Source organism: Melanaphis sacchari, unplaced genomic scaffold, assembly GCF_002803265.2.
Source record: "Melanaphis sacchari strain LSU unplaced genomic scaffold, SCAv2.0 Contig57_pilon_pilon, whole genome shotgun sequence".
In the NCBI taxonomy this organism is placed as follows: Eukaryota; Metazoa; Arthropoda; class Insecta; order Hemiptera; family Aphididae; genus Melanaphis; species Melanaphis sacchari.
In genome coordinates, this window is record NW_020271408.1 from 36,419 (window position 1) to 53,784 (window position 17,366).

Genomic DNA, 17,366 nt, shown 5'->3' on the forward strand with positions numbered 1-17,366 from the left:
CGTCGTTGTCGTTGCCGAAGATTGAGCTTCCAAAATTCGACGGTAGTCTTATCAATTGGTGCGCATTTTGAGATATGTTTATGTCATTAGTGCATGAAAATCGGTCAATAACGGATATAGAGCGCTTTCATTATTTGGTGTCTTGCTTATCAGGTTCGGCCTTAAACATTGTCAAATCAGTTCCACTAACCTCGGATAATTATACAATCGCCTGTTGTGCACTTCAGGATCGTTATAACAACAAGCGACTTCTTGCTACAGCACATTGTGATAAATTATTTTCCTTTGAACGTTCACAACGGGAATTGGTATCCTCGTTAGTATCTTTTGTTAATACCTTTCGCGAAAATGTGGTTGCGCTAAAGGCACTCGGTGTTACTGATTTGTCTGGATTCTTGTTATTTTACATCGGTACCCGTGTCATTGACTCTGACACTCGTCGATTATTTGAAGCAAGTGTACCCCAAGAAAGAATACCAAGTCTGGATGAACTATTGGACTTCGCCGCGAATCGGTGTAAGATTTTAGAAAATGTTGGCGCTAACACGGATACACTGTCATTGGGCAACAGTAGTACTAAAAAAGACAAGGACGGCAAGGCGTCCGTGAAGACTTTATTAGCAACTACTGTCACTGCCAAGAACGGATGTGCGTTTTGCGATTGCGATCACCCGTTATTTCGATGTTTAGTGTTCAAAAGAAAATCTGTCGCCGAACGGCGGAGTTTGTCATTAAAAAGTAAGGTTAAAAAGTTAAAAATAAGGGTTCAAGGAAAACATCAACACCAAACGTAGCGACAATTCCAAAGCCGATTGAAAGCCTTACGGATCAGAACCGTACATCTACTAACTTTTCAGGCGTTGTGAAATCAGATATTAGTGTTGTACTGTCTACGGCGATCGTGAGAATACGGGACCAATCTGGTGAGTTGTTGCCAGTGCGAGCTTTATTAGATACTGGGTCACAGATTTCGGCCATTACTAATCAATGTGCGATCCAACTTGGTTTACCACGTCATAAGGGACGAGTAGAGGTTAGTGGTCTGGCACAGCAGCCCGTACGAACTGTTAAGGGTTCAACCAATTGTAGTTTTATTCCTTTGTTGTATAATGCACCACAAATATCGGCCACCAACATCGTAATATTACCAAAAATTACCGGTCTCATGCCGAATCAAAAATTACCCACTTCAATTCGTGAGAGATACGGGCATCTCCCACTCGCTGACCCTGATTTTGATGTACCAGACTCAGTAGACATGTTGATCGGAGGGGATTTATATCCATTCATCTTACAATCACGATCGGATATTGTCCATAGTCCCGGTCTGCCTTCAGCTTTGCACACACAGTTTGGATGGGTAATAGTCGGAGCCATAGAAGGATCAAGAGAATACTCTACGGCTTCATCGTTGGCGGTTCATGCAGCTTCAGATAGCCAAGATATAGGTGAGCTTTTACAGCGGTTTTGGGAAGTTGAAGAACTTGATATAAATCATGACTCAAGCACGGAAAATGAAGCATGTGAAAGACATTTTCAAGAAACAGTATCGCGGGATTATAATGGAAGATTTCATGTTGCTTTACCTTTCAAATCCATTCTTTTTGGTTCATTGGAAAAGGGAAGTAAAAGGCGCGACCCATATTCATTAGGCCTAGGATCATCCCGTTCATTAGCTCTGAATCGCTTATATAATCTCGAACGTCGTCTAAGCAAAGACGAAAAGCTAAATAATGCCTATCGTGATTTTATGGACGGATATATTGCACTAGACCATATGAAGTTGACTGAACGCGCGGGAGAATATTTCATACCACATCAAGCAGTTGTAAAACGGAAGGAAAATAAAATAAAAATTCTAGTTGGTTTTGATGCCTCCGCTCCTTTATCGTCGGGAAGTTCTCTGCCCGATTGTTTAGCAACTGGATCTAAATTGCAAACCGATATCGGGGACATCTTATTGCGTTGTCGATTTTATAAGTACATCTTCATAACGGACAATAAAGGTTTTATTAACATACATTTCGTTGCCTGCGAGCCAAAGGATTTTAAAATATTTGTTACAAAAAGAGTCAAAATAAAGGAACTATTGCCACAATGTGAGTGGATTCACGTAAGAACTACGGAAAATGCAGCGGATCCGGCATCAAGAGGTTTACTCCCAAGTCAGTTAGTTGCTTCGCAGTTGCATTTAAACGGTCCGGAATTCTTATGGCAGCCTGAGGAACAATGGCCGAGTCAAACTTTAACTAGAATTCATTCCGAGCAACTTCCGGAGTATGAACAACCAGTCAAGTGTGTATTGCATATCCTTAAGTGTAATAATTCAGAGATCTTCCGTCGTTTTTCTTCATTAACGAAAATGTAACGAATATTTGCGGATGTATGGCGCTTCATTGACCATTGCAAACAAAGGCCTGTATGCCATGGTTCACTTATTCGAACTGAACTCAATCGATCGTTTCTTATCATTATCAAGCTTATGCAAAATTTTTATTGGGAAGGTTTACAAAAGCGGTTGGGAATACCTCAGCATCGATAACCCCCCAATTCACCTTTTCAGTTGTCACCATATTTAGACAATAAAGGATTAATACGTGTTGGCGGTCGACTTCGTATCTCGCTTCTAACCAAGGAAGCTAAACATCCGGTGTTGCTCCCTAAGGCTGCTCATGTTACTGGATTGTATCAGGACGCTCAGTCATTCGGAAAATTCTACATACATGTGTTAGATGTGTGCGCCATAGAGCTGCGTGTCCACAACCAGTCATGGCAGACTTGCCCCCAGTACGAGTACAGCCTCATCGACCATTCGTTGGTATGGATTACGGTGGACCGTTTAATGTGAAAGAAAGCTGTCGACGAGGTGCCAAGACTAACAAGGCTTATCTTGCCCTATTTGTGTGTCTTTCAGTAAAGGCAGTCCATCTGGAAGTGGTAAGCGACTTATCTACGGAAGCGTTTCTTACTGCCTTCGATCGCTTCACTGCTCGTCATGGAATTCCAGCTGAGATACGTTCTGATTGTGGAAAAAATTATGTAGGTGCCGCTCGACAACTAAAGGCTTTTCTTAACGAAGCAAAAACCCAAGACACTTTAATGAGTAAGATCCCATGTCAGTGGTATTTAAATCCACCCGCAGCCCCCCATTTTGGAGGGATCTGGGAGGCGGCAATTAAAAGTGTCAAGACTCATTTGAGAAAAGTCATCGGTGATCAAATAATGACCATAGAGGAATTGACCACACTAATTATTCGGATCGAAGGAATCTTAAATTCACGTCCACTTACAAGTATTTCCAGTGACCCGAACGATTTGTGTGCATTAACTCCAGGGCACTTTCTGATAGGACAACCTCTCATGGCCATTCCAGAACCTGACTTGACAGACGTTAACATCAACCGTCTAACTAGATGGCAGTTGATTATACAAGCGCAACAATGTTTTTGGAAACGATGGACCAATGAGTATCTTCAGACGTTACAATGCCGTCAAAAGTGGTTAAAGCAAGATACTTAAATGTCGGTGATTTTGTCGTCGTAAAGTCTCCGGGTCGGCCTCTCGTGTCATGGCAATTAGGAAGGGTGATTGAGGTTCATCCAGGTGCAGTTGAAGTTGTACGCGTTGTGACATTGAAGACAGCCAATGGAACCTTGAAGCGTCCGGTGGTAAAAGTGGTAAAGTTGCCTGTGTCCTGATTAGAAGATTCTTCAATCAACCAGATTTATTGTATTTTTTTTTTAAATTATTTTTTATATTTATTTTCATGTAAAGGTACAAGATGTATAATTCATTACTAAATATTTGTATAGTTGTGTTAGGAACCCTTGCATACACACTTTAGATTAGTAAGCATATAAGTATATTATACAATAATATAGTAGTGTAAGCAATGTGTGTATTTTTTTTTTGCAAGCGACTGCGTCGCCAAAACAAGAACGTAGAATAAGCAAGAGTTAGTCGTGAATAAGTAGCCGATTCGCATAATACTGTGTTGTCAAAATATTCTTATAATAAAATAATTAATAAAATAATTTCTTAAAGTTAAACAGATTTTGTGTAGTGTTTTGAATACAACCCGTAAGTGAACGAACTCTTTTACAACATACATATACCTTTTGGCCTTAACCGAAAGAGTATATAACAACTGGTGGCAGTGGTACCCTTTCGGAGTATTCTAACACAACAAAGTCTGTCTTTTACTCAGGTGACACAGTCGTCAATTTATATAAATTTTAATATTATATACGTAACAAATACGTATCTATACAATATACGTATAATTATATACGTCAGTCGTCGGCGTCGTGCAAAAAGTGTCTAAATGAAATTTGAACTTTGTTGGGAAAGCACAATTGAATATTCATAATGGTCTGGAAATTCACAAACTCGTTCAATTTTAATAATGTTAGTCTTAAAAAATCCTTAAAACCGTAAAGAAATTAAACCTTGAATTATCCAATTTTATATTTTAAAATAACTAGCAGAATACTTGTAAAACATAAAAAAGGATAGATGAAAAAATGACCAACTGACTTTTTAATCACTTGATCAAATTAAGAAATGACTAACTGACTTACTCAAATCACTTGGTCAAAAGTGTGGAAAGTAAAAATATAATTATTTTATTAGAAAACAAAACAACAAATTATTTATATTTTGAATTAATAAAAAAAAACAACATAATAATGCTATATAGTTTATTTATAACAATTAAATAACATGTTGTACCTTAAAAAATTATAAACATAATAATTGTAATAATATAATAATATTATTATCATCACAGAAACTTTTGTGTATTGTAATAAATGAAACATAATACCTACTTTAAAATACATAATAAACATAATAATTTTTTTATGCTTGCGCGTATAACAAAATAATGAAATAAAACTACTTTATAATAATTAATAGACAATTGTCATAATAATAATATAATCACAGAAACTTTTGTGTACCTATAGGAATAAATGAAATATAATACTTAATAATAAATAATATACATTTTTTTTATACTTGCGTGTATAATTATATAATGAAATAAAACTACTTTATAATAAACAATAAACTGAAAAAACTTAACAATATTGCCATCACAGAAAATTTTGTGTATAGGAATAAATGATATTACATACTACTTTAAAATAAATAATAAAAATAATACATTTTTATACTTTTGTGTATAACAAAGTAATGAAACAAACTAATTTATATTAAATAATAGACAATCGTCATAATAATAATAATAATATAATCACAGAAACTTTCGTGTATAGGAATAAATGAAATATTTTACTTTAAAGTAAATAATACGTCATAATACAATTACTCTGATTGGTCTTCAAATTCAGTTATTATAATATTGGCATCTTTATTTTTTGTACTGCTAGGAATATTTTTGTACCATTCATGGAATTCTTTCAGAACTGCTTCGGTATTGCACAACTTTAATAGATCATTTTTCTCGCATCGGATATTGGTATTTGTTTTGTGTATAATTGTTTTAATGTTTGTGGGCATTTTGGTGGTCTACCTCTCCCACCAACTCTTATTATTTTAAATTCCTCGTCGGAATAATTATACTTAAATTTTATGGCTGATGAGTTTGACTTTTCGTATCTCATGACTTTTATTTTCAACCAATTAACTTTTTCACCATTTTCATCGACCGACCGATTTTTCATTATTGTTCCTGCTAAACTTCGCAAGTCCATAAAATTAGTGTATTTTAACTCTTGAGCAGAGTAAGGTGAAGAAGACTTTTTACGCCTATTTGATCTGGCTAAGCGACAAATGGTCAACCAATCATGAATAGTATAAACCGGTACATTTTTTTTGCATTTTCTATGGCACTATGCATACTGTCGACCACCATATAAGAGTGGCCGCTCTCCATAAAATTATGTGTCAATATATTTATATTTTGTGAATTATTTACAACAAACAAAAACAACGCTGCAATATATTGATTTCGGTTCTGACCGCTACACGTATCTGAATATAATGATATCTCATTTACATTTTGTGGAAGTTGATTTATCCATTTTAACAAGGCTGAACCGATTTCTGAACTACCCCGTTGCCCTTCAAGTTCAGTCCATAAATAGCGAAATGCTTTGTTCGGTGAAGCAGCTTCATATAATGTCAGATTATATGTGCATAATTTTCTGCTATAATACATAGACGATACCTCTGACGACGGAATTTGAAGTACGCTTTGCAAATCAAAAGTTGCACTGCAAAAATTTTCATTAATAATATAATGGCACGTTCCTTGTCTAAATTTTTGGCAGCAAATGACTCATCTCTTCTCCTAATATAATTTTCATAATTGTTTGCAATATCTTCTTGAATAGGTTTTTCAGCGTTTTTAAATTTTTCACATGACAAACATTGATCTTTTTTAGGTTTAAAAAAATCCAAATTATAATTTTCGGAAAATATAGTGCGGTAGGTGGTTAAAGATACAGGTTCATTTCCTTTTTCAATTGATTCTTGAATATACAACTCGTGCATTTTTGATATTGAAAGAGTTGGGTCTAAATACTGCCGTTTTGTATTTGAACGGCAGTAGTGTGATTCAACAATTGGGAACTTTTCTATATGATTTTTTATTGAATTTATAGTTTCAGAACTTTTTTTATTTACTGGTTCCTTCTTTCTTCTATTGTCTGTGTGAATATGAATTCCGGTTTTTTCATTATAACTTTCAAAAGCTTTATCAACCGGCCCATGACTAATAGAAAGTGTTTATTTTTAAAAATGGTTTGCAAACACGAATTGGAGTATTGTTATTCAAAAATTTATAATTTTTAGATGTTTGTTTAGCGATTCTCGAACCTGTTATAGGAACATGTCGTTTAACAGAAAATTGGGATACACGAGATAAAATGAAATTTTTTTGTTGTGCATAATCAAGTGACCAATATTCCCTGCATAATTGAACTCTATAATCCTCATCAAAATTTATCGAACTTTTGAACTTACATTTAGAACAATCTATCGCTTATGGTTTTTTAAATAGTTTTCTTTTTTTTTACAGCAATATTTCTTTTCCATTTCTCAGGCTGCCCTCGTCTCCACCTCACTAAATTATTATCTTCTTCCGTTTCAATTTCAATTTCTTGATTTTTTTCAATTTCTATATCTTCAAATTCATGTTCTACAATATTTTCACTTTCCTTCGTCATAATGTTTTCAAATAGATAATTGTCATATTCCTCAGAGTCCGATGATTTGTGATTATTATTAGGTTTCCATTCATCTTCACTGTCTAAATCAGGCGTGCTCAACCTTTTTAAAGTCGCGGGCCACATTCGAAATTTATATTTATACTGCGGGCCATGTATACTTCATGGTTTTTTTTTTTCACTTAGATAAAATGTACAACATATAAAATTATCTTTATTTACTTATCTTATCGAATAGATTACCTACTCTAATCATGTATGTTTGAAGTACTGAATATTTTTATGCTAGTCACTAGTTTGTGTTCGTCTTTAGAAACTGTTGATTATCGTTTGTGAAAATAACAAATTGAGTTTCGATTAATAAAATGTCTCAAAATAAAAAGCGGAAAATTGACTATGAGTGTCGTGTTTTTAATGACAATTGGAGTCTCTCCTATTTTTTTTATTGAGCATCATAATAAAGCTATGTGTTTGATATGCTACGAAACCGTCGCGGTCTTAAAAGAATTTAATATTAAAAGACATTATGAAAGTAAACATCAAGGAAAATACGTCAATTGTAAAGGTACATAATTATTTTATTTAGGTATTTAGGTTCACAAATGTATAAATAAGTGCTATAATTTACATTTTTAGGGAATGTTAGAACTTCTTTATTGGAAAAATTCAAACAAAATTTAAAAAATGAAGGAGTTAGTAATTTATTTGAAAAACAAAATAGAGGTAAGGAGGAGATCATTCGAGCAAGTTATGAAGTAGCTAACCTGATATCTCACGAAAATAAAAGTTTTAGTGATGGGGACTTCGTTAAAAAATGTATCTTGGCAAGTGTAAAAGAAATTATTCTAGAAAAAATGTCTGTATTCGAAAATATCAGTTTATCTCGACACACTATTACCAGGAGGGTGGAAGACATAGGAGGTGATCTAATGTCACAGTTACAAATAAAATCGAAAACGTTTAAATTTTTTTCATTAGCTTTGGACGAAAGCACTGATTTAACAGATACTGCTCAGTTATTAATATTTATTAGAGGAATAGATACAGATTATAATATAACGGAAGAACTTGCTTCATTAGAAAGTATTTCTGGAACTACAACAGGAGCTGATATTTTTGAAAAAGTGAATTCTTGTTTAACAAATTTAGGATTGACCTGGGAAAAACTTTGTAGTATTACAACAGATGGGGCTCCAAATATGGTTGGGCGAAATACCGGATTAATTGGGAGGATAACAGAGTTAACAACTTCAAAAATGTTTGAAACACTTATATTTTTACACTGTATTATTCACCAACAATCTCTGTGTGGTAAAATTATGAATTTGGAACATGTAATGAAAGTTGTTACAAAAACAGTAAACTTCATTAGATCTCACGGATTAAAACATAGACAATTTGTAGAATTTTTAAATGAAATTGAATCGGAACATAAAGATGTGTTGTACCATAATCAGGTTCGGTGGTTAAGTCGAGGAAAAGTATTAAAACGATTTTTTGATCTTCGGCGGGAAATTCATATATTTATGATAGAAAAAAAACAAACCTGTAGAAGAATTCGAAAATGAAGAATGGATGTGGGACCTTGCTTTCTTAACTGATATTTCAGCTCATTTAAATGAATTAAATCTAAAACTTCAAAAACAGTCAAAAACTATTTTCGAGGTTATAAATGATGTAAAATCGTTTGAAATAAAATTACAACTTTTTAAAAACCAAATCTTAAAACAAAATTTTTTATATTTTAAAACGTGTCAAGAAATTAAACTTAATTATCCTACTACAGACGTTCCGACAAATCATTTTATGAATATGTTGAAGCAATTATCAGTAGAATTTGAAAACCGTTTTCAAGACTTTAAATCACATATGATTTCATTTCGGTTAGTTGAAAATCCATTTCAGTCTGATGAAAATGAGGTTCAAGAAACTATTCAGCTTGAACTTATTGATTTAAAAACAAATAATCATATAAAAGATTTGTACAAAGAAATCACAGAAAAGAACACAAATTTAATACATTTTTATAAGACGCTTCCTGATGATTTTTCAAAAATAAAAGAATTATCTATGCGTATTTTTACATTATTTGGTTCTACTTATATTTGCGAACAAACTTTTTCCCGGATGAATTACGCAAAATGTTCAGAAAGATCTCGTTTGACTGATGAACACTTACACTCCATATTAAGAATTGGCGTTACACATTTCACTCCAAATATTGAAAAATTGGTAAAAGAAAAACAAGCTCAAATTTCACATTAATTTATTTTTTATTTAATATTATTAAGTTCAATGAATTTTTTTGTATTTATATTAAAATTGTAAAATATCTTGTAATTTTTAAAAACTTATTAAATTAAAATTTTTCTTAAATTACAATTTTTATTTTTATTTATGCCTTTACAATTCTTTAATTTTTATAAAATGGTCACGGTCCACGGGCCGGTCGCAATACCTATTGAATAACACCAGTCTTCTCATTATTAATATAAAATAGAATATAAATATTATATTACCAATATTAATATCGAAAACCATAATAATTCTTTTCAAAATGGATAAAAATATTAAATTATAATACAATTTTCTTCAAACTTTTTATTGTGTTACTACTTTTCTTTTATAGTCGCCGTCTCAAAGACTCCTGATGAACCCACCTAATTATAATTTCATGATAGAAAATGTACTGTCAACACATATTAATTTCATTTTATAATTAATTTTGTGGTTTTAGTATTATAATAAATAATGCATAAATATTAATTATTGATAGTTTTGGTATGACCAATACGTAAAAGCAGAATAAATCATAACGATAATAATATATCGGCATAGTTTAAATGGTCATTAGAGCACGCGCTTACCACACTTCTAAATAATTAATATTTTACTATGTATAATTAGTACGTAATTTGTATGAATTTGTACGACCATTTTGAAATTGTACGCAACTCGTTCTACGAAAATCCATTTTTGTGTGGGTGGTAACGTTATTCCAGCCCCGCAACCGTTTAAACACTGTTTATAGCAACTTCAAGTATACCAATAATTAGTACGTAATTTGTATGAATTTGTACGACAATTTTTGAAATTGTACGCAACTCGTTCTACGAGAAAATCCATTTTGTGTGGGGCTGGGTAACGTTATTCCAGCCCCGCAACCCTTAAATACTGTTTAATGCAACTTCAAGTATACCAATAATTAGTACGTAATTAATATGAATTTGTACGACCATTTTGAAATTTGTACGCAACTCGTTCTACGAGAAAAATCCATTTTTGTGTGGGGCTGGGGTAACGTTATTCCAAAAACAGAATATAAAACATTTAAATATGCAAATAATTACAAATGTATTCACTTATCAATTTGTTTGTAAAATAATTTATAAATATTAGCGTCTTGCTAAATAGTAAAGACAGTTATATATAGTTTGATAATATTTTCATATCATATTACCTAGGTATACTCACTATTTTTAATTTTGTATCACTTGTTTTAGATATTTATAACTATAAATCAATTGCTGTAATTATTGTTTTGATTGTCACTATTTTTATGTTTATTTTTAAATTCTAATTATTTCTCAAAACATGATTTTCTAAAATCATCATTTAACGCATTATTTACATTATTTTATATTCAATACTATATATTATTTAGTATATAATATGCAATTGGATAATATGTAGTACTAATGTACTATACTTCTCGATATTACAGTATGAAGGAAAATTAATAACTCAAAGAAAACACCACATTTTTAATATGGAAAGGACAGTAGTATGAAATAATAATTATGTACAGTGTTGAGCCCAGATAACAAAAATAATATCTAGATAAGATAAAGATAATTTCGTAAACAATTATCTAGATTCAGATTCAGATTATGATTTTTACTTCTATCTAGATAAAGATAAAGATGAAAATATTTTTATCTAGATACCATAATAGATTTTTTCATTTTTTTCTTTAAAATGCATAAAAACAAATATATTTTTTAATTATTTAAGCAAATTTTTTTTTATATCATATGACCATTCTTTTTAAAATTAACAATTTCCAAATGGGATGCCTTATTTTAATTATTAAATAATGACTTATTTCTATAGTATGTACCTACTATTAGGTTCAATTCAAACTGAACATAGATATACTGTAAGTCTTATTGTATTCAATCATTACTAAATGGGAACTTTTATTATATATTTTATTTTATATTATAAGTCCAAACTCCAAACTCTGTACCTACAATTATTATACTTATTTAATAAATATTAATCAATACAAGTACCATTAGGATATCATCTACTTAAAAGTAGAATTATAATATATAACAAATTTAATAAAAACAAAACAATTGATAAAAACATTCTTATATGTACTGTATCCAAGTATTGCAATTTCAAAACCAACTTTTTAATTATCAATAAAATAAAATAACATTTTAGAATTGTAAGACATTATAAGTTATGTATCTAATAATAATAATAACATGATGTTAAAATATAATATTTATAATTTTAAAAATCAATTTAATAAAAAAAACAATTTAATTTTAAAATTTGAAATACAAATTATTTTAAAAGAATTCAGTTGTTACTTGTTATTATTTGATTTGCAGCATAGTAACATTTCAAATGTCTTGTCACTAAGACGATTTCTTCTTGGTGTTAAAACTTGAATTGCTCCACTGAAAAGTCTTTCAACAGGAGCTGATGATGGAATAGAAGTGTTATATTTTAAAAAAAACTTGTTTTACTATAGGATGGTTTTCCAACATACAGAGTTCCTTCTTTTTAGAATTTAAAAAAATTCAACGCTTGGACACGGGAAACATTGGTAGATCTGAAACTATTTTGGTCTAGTGGTCCATCAGAGAAAGATGTAGAGTCGTTATCATTTTCCTGCAAGCATGAGTAAAATTCCCCGTCACTCAAATCACTATCACTTTCAGAAATTGTTTCACTTGGTTTTTGAGCAGTATACATTTGATAACATTCGTCCAAAAATTGTTTTTTGCACACATCCATAAAACGAGGTGGTATCCAACTTAATTTAAATTTAGGATGACTAATTGAGGCTAGAACGAAACATCTACTCTTAGGCAATGATAAATCAAATAAATAGTTAAACCTTTTTTTCTAGACTCTGAATGATTTTTAAACATAAAGGTCTGCAGTATTTTAAATTTTCCAATATGATTAAAGAGCGACGTAGTACTTGTATAATAGGCGCAACATAGCCTAAAAATGCTTTTTTTTCACACTGCATTTTATCAAGACAAATGGCTAAAGGTTCCATCACCGTGCAATACTCCTCTAAGAAAGTCCACTCATTTTTATTTATTTTTGTTAACTTCAATTCTTCAAATATCTTAACTATTTCAGTTTTGCGTATCAAAATTTTTTTTTGATGCATCAAATAGCGAGTTCCATCTAGTCATTATAGGAACAGGAAACTTACAGCCACATATTTCTAATACTTTATCAGATGCAACTGTGCTCCTACTAGATAGATTCCAAAAACTTGACAATTTTTTGAAATGTTGATTCAGAAATTTTGCTATACTTATTATCGCCGATAATAGAAATATCATTAGTTGCAATTAAATTTAGGCTGTGTGCACAACAAGTAATATGCGGAGGCAAAAATATACTATCATTATTTGATTCAAGTCGTCCTGGGTTTGTGAGCACAGTATTAACATTAACTATATCTAGATTAGAACATTCATCATCTGTTTCACCATTGGAGCTACTTACATCATCATCTTCATTAAAATTACCCGCAGTTGTAGAATCCGATTGAAATTCAGAAGGTAAAGCTTTTGAAAACGTTCGAAAAGATTTACCAAAATTGCTTGCATTGTCTGTTATTGTATGGGTTACTTTCAAAAGATCTATTTTATAGTTATCAGTAATATCTGTCATAACCTCGGCAATATTCAGATAATCATGACTTCCTTTCATCCGCTTGCATCCAAGAACGAATGATTCCCGTTGGTATGTAATCTCATTAATAACATGACAAGTCATACCTAAAATGAAGCAATTTTATTAATTAGTAATGTGCTAATGTCATAAATGTTTTGGATTACCAGACATCCAATGATTTTTAAAATGTACATTGGTCTCATAAAGTTAAAATTCTAGGGAGCAAAAAAAAATTATTTACAATAAATTGCCTTCCATTGACTATTTATTTTTCTAAATGTGAAAAAACGTTGTATTACTATTTTATAAAACATAAATATATTTAGTATATTTATAATTTTAACTGAACTTGGTAATATTATTAGGATATAAAAAACAGAACTTATACATATTAACAATCAACAATTTTTTTGACTTATGTTTGAATTCATATAGTAAGTTACAACTTACAATTCATTTTCTTAAATAATAACTATTGAATATAATTTTGTGGAAAGAAAACGATTATGGGATAGCCAAAATACCCTTTGTTACCCCCAAAAACCTTGTAGAGAAGCAAAAGTACCCATAGATACCCTTAGTGATGCCTAAGAACATATATTTCTTTTGAATACATTCATTCTTCATTCAAGTTACACATTTACATATATATATATATATATATATATTATATATATGAATATAAAATTAGTGATTACTTACCCATGTAACTCTTATTGTTTGTGCTCCAAATGTCTGCAGTCGTACAAATATAGTTATGTTTCTTGATTAAATCTGTCAACATGTCCACATACGCTGCATAAGTAGATTTTAAATGGGATCGTATTTGTCTTCGATCAGGGATCATAGAGGTGTCTTTCAATCCAGTTAACCCAATTATTAATTCCCGAAAAGCCTTTTTTTCACTTGTAATTAATGGACGCATTTCATTGACAATATAGTTAAACACTAATTCTTTAATCTGAAATAATACATTTCATTTTACAATTTATTAAATAAAATATTTAGTAATCTTATGATATAAATTTGTATAATCAATCAAATAAATTAAGTAATTCATTAATTATTTTATATTATACTATTTATTATCTATATTCAAGTGTAGGTATCAGTATTTTTATTATTCACATACTTGGTTATTATAAAAAAAAAAAATAGTTACTACCTAGTTGTTAATGTATTATTTTACATAAACTTCACACATAATTTTTTATACCCAATAATTATATTTTTAATTAATAAATAAATAGGTTTACTGTATTAGGCCAATCAAATTTATGTTTTAATGTTAAGTTACTGTAGATACCCCATATTTTCACCAAAAGTTTATATTATAATTTTAAATCTATAAAATAATAATATTTTAACTATTATTGAGATATTTACTGATTTAAGGAAATTAAATGTTTATTAAAAATTATATGATAGGTAGTAATGCTTGAAAATATAATACAGAACTCTTCAATTTTTTTAATTAAAAAATCTATTATCAATATAATGTCTTAGACTTAGATCATAACCTATGACTTAAATTAATTAAATATTAACGTGAAACCATATTATTGTTGACTTTTTAAATTCAATAATTTAAGACTAGTATAGATTTTGTATAATAGTTAAGAATTATAATATATTTTTGTATAATAGTATACTATTAAATATGGGTACATTGACATAAATTATTGACAATACCTTTTGTTTTGAAACTTTATTTGAAGAAACATCATTTATGAAAATTTTTGTCTGAGTGATATTTGAAGACTGATTTTTTTTCCCTTCTTGCATCTTCAACTTTTGACATCAAAAAACTATGCTTTTTCTAAAAAAAAAAAAAAAGTAGTACAACATTCAGTACCTAATCAAACATTTAACCGTTTGGATCGATACAATTTATCAAGATAATAAAATAGGTACCTACTTAATAGAAATGTAACAATGTTTTTTACAAATAAAAGTTTACTAAATAGGTCAAATTGAAAAAATAATATTGAACAATAAGTATCTAAATAATTAAATTACATTTCGTACTCTAGTCTGTAGCTACATGAATGAGATTTTAAAAAATAAATGTTTGCACTTCAAACATCGATAGAAAATATAGGCGGTAATTACTATACCTAGTAAATAGTATTAAATAATGTTAATTAATATTGTACTATTTATACTTACTTTTATATGGCTTAATAAGTTTCCACTGGATGATGTAGATGCACTTATAATTTGTGGACAATATTCACACGAAGCCGTTAGTTTCTCACCATTTATTGTAATTAACTTGTAAAAATTATTAAATAAATATTGGAATTTCGGAACACTGTTTGAGTGACTTTGTTGAAGTTCTTGTGTTGATGTACTTGCCACATTAACAGGAACATTGGAATCAACATTTTCATAAATACGCGCTTTTTTTTGTTTAGGTTCAGATAGTTTAGTAATATATCGCTCCATTTAAAATAATATAATACTAAAATAAATACGTTACACTTTTAAAAGTTTACAAATTAACCTCCGATAACGTTTAACGACGAGTGACGAGTGACGACAGACGAGTGTTCATTAATCATTACTCGTTAGCAATTAAATAATATTAATATAATAATATGATATTGCTTACAAATTACAAGGAATACCCAACATTATTATATTTTGAGCTATTTATGTTCGATTTACCCCCGGACACCTCCTCACCATCCAAAAATCAAGATAATATTATTAAGTGAAGTTGTGAATGTCTAGCGGGACAATGCCGAATGCTGATACTATATTATTTTGCTTTATGTCCATATACACTTGCAGTCGTGTCTCAGAATAGAATATATTTTCCATCATGAGTTCACGAAATACTGTACGCCGCTGGATGAAGTTTTTACACTTTATACGTACTAACTACTAATAGCTAATACATAATAATATTATTTCGGTTTATATAAATAGACAGTTGAAACCATTTCTTGTAATCAACATTACACGAGTAAAGTATAGAATAATAAATAATAATCTCATTCGTGTCAACGATAAAGTGCCGAGATATTCTATAGTACTATAAATACCTATACCAATATTATACAAACTGCTATAAAAAAAAATTAAAATATTCATGTTTATTTTTAGGAATAATTTAATAATTTAATTTTGTTTGATTAATAATATGTTCCTTAAAAAACTGTATAATAAAATTAAAAATTAAAAGTATCCAATTATCAACAAATCAGTCAAAAATAAAAAAAAAACTAGAAATAATTTATTCATCTAGATATATTTATCTAGATAGGAATACAATTTATCTTAGATGACAATTAGATACCTAATATCTTATTTATCTAGATGAGATAAAGATGTTGCAGTTTTATCTAGATAATTTATCTAGATAAATGTATCTAGATACTGCTCAACACTGATATGTAACTAACAAAATGTATTTATTATTTACCCCTTTATTGTAAATTATAGTTGTTACTAGATAATATGCTTATGATAGTAATTGTTAATAGTTATAAATTAATCCCAATATGTGTATTACATTATTATTGCTTCAATTAGATCTAAATAGTATCAATAATCACGATAATGCCTACTTGTCCGTTACTGTTTTCATCTTTTTTTGTCATCAAATACCCAATTTTATTTAGCCAAGACCTTTTAGCATTGTTTAACTGCTGTAATGCTCATCAGTTTCGAAGTACTTCTCCTCTAGAAAATTGGGTATCACTCCTGTAGTCTGAAAATGAAATGGAGATTGCTATTTAAGATTGAGGGATATTTCGTAAAGTTTTATATCCATTGTACACCCATCGCTAGTTAAATTCAATATTTTCAACAAATAAGTATCGAAAATTGTATTAATATATCCAAATATTTAAATGATAATCATACCTTTCCAAAGATATTTCTGTTTCAATGAGAATGTGCACTGGCGTGATATTGTAGGTTTATAGTTTGCGTAACCATTGCAGCGTGTTGATCTCAGGGCTTAGATATCCACATACCAGTTTTCCGTACGGATGCGATCAATTAGAAACTCTTGTAGTTCCTGTAATTGACCCATTTTTGTTTGGAATGCTATATAGCTTACTGATCGCTGGAGGCGATGGTGTTTTTCACAAGACCCTTATTTGAACAATTGACCGTCTCACAACTGAAGGGTTCAACCAACATTGCTTTTATAACTTCCATCGTTGTATCACAGATAAGAAGTGTAACATCATTAGCACACGTAACCTCTCCTAAAGCATACCA

General features: G+C 30.2%; 2 protein-coding genes across 2 annotated transcripts; one reads left to right on the forward strand and one right to left on the reverse strand.

Annotated features, from left to right (window-relative positions):
• The first annotated feature begins 8,047 nt into the window (after positions 1-8,047).
• On the forward strand, positions 8,048-8,761 carry LOC112599976 (general transcription factor II-I repeat domain-containing protein 2B-like). The gene has a single exon (XM_025347110.1). It carries the CDS (start codon positions 8,048-8,050, stop codon positions 8,759-8,761), a length of 714 nt encoding a protein of 237 aa, XP_025202895.1.
• Positions 8,762-11,929: 3,168 nt separating this feature from the next.
• Positions 11,930-15,380, reverse strand: LOC112599968. Its single transcript, XM_025347104.1, has 5 exons — positions 15,300-15,380; positions 14,823-14,949; positions 13,833-14,091; positions 13,221-13,234; positions 11,930-11,986 (listed from the first exon to the last, which is right to left on the reverse strand). Exons 2-5 carry the CDS (start codon positions 14,913-14,915, stop codon positions 11,930-11,932), a joined length of 423 nt encoding a protein of 140 aa, XP_025202889.1. The 5' UTR covers positions 14,916-14,949; positions 15,300-15,380.
• Positions 15,381-17,366: the final 1,986 nt, after the last annotated feature.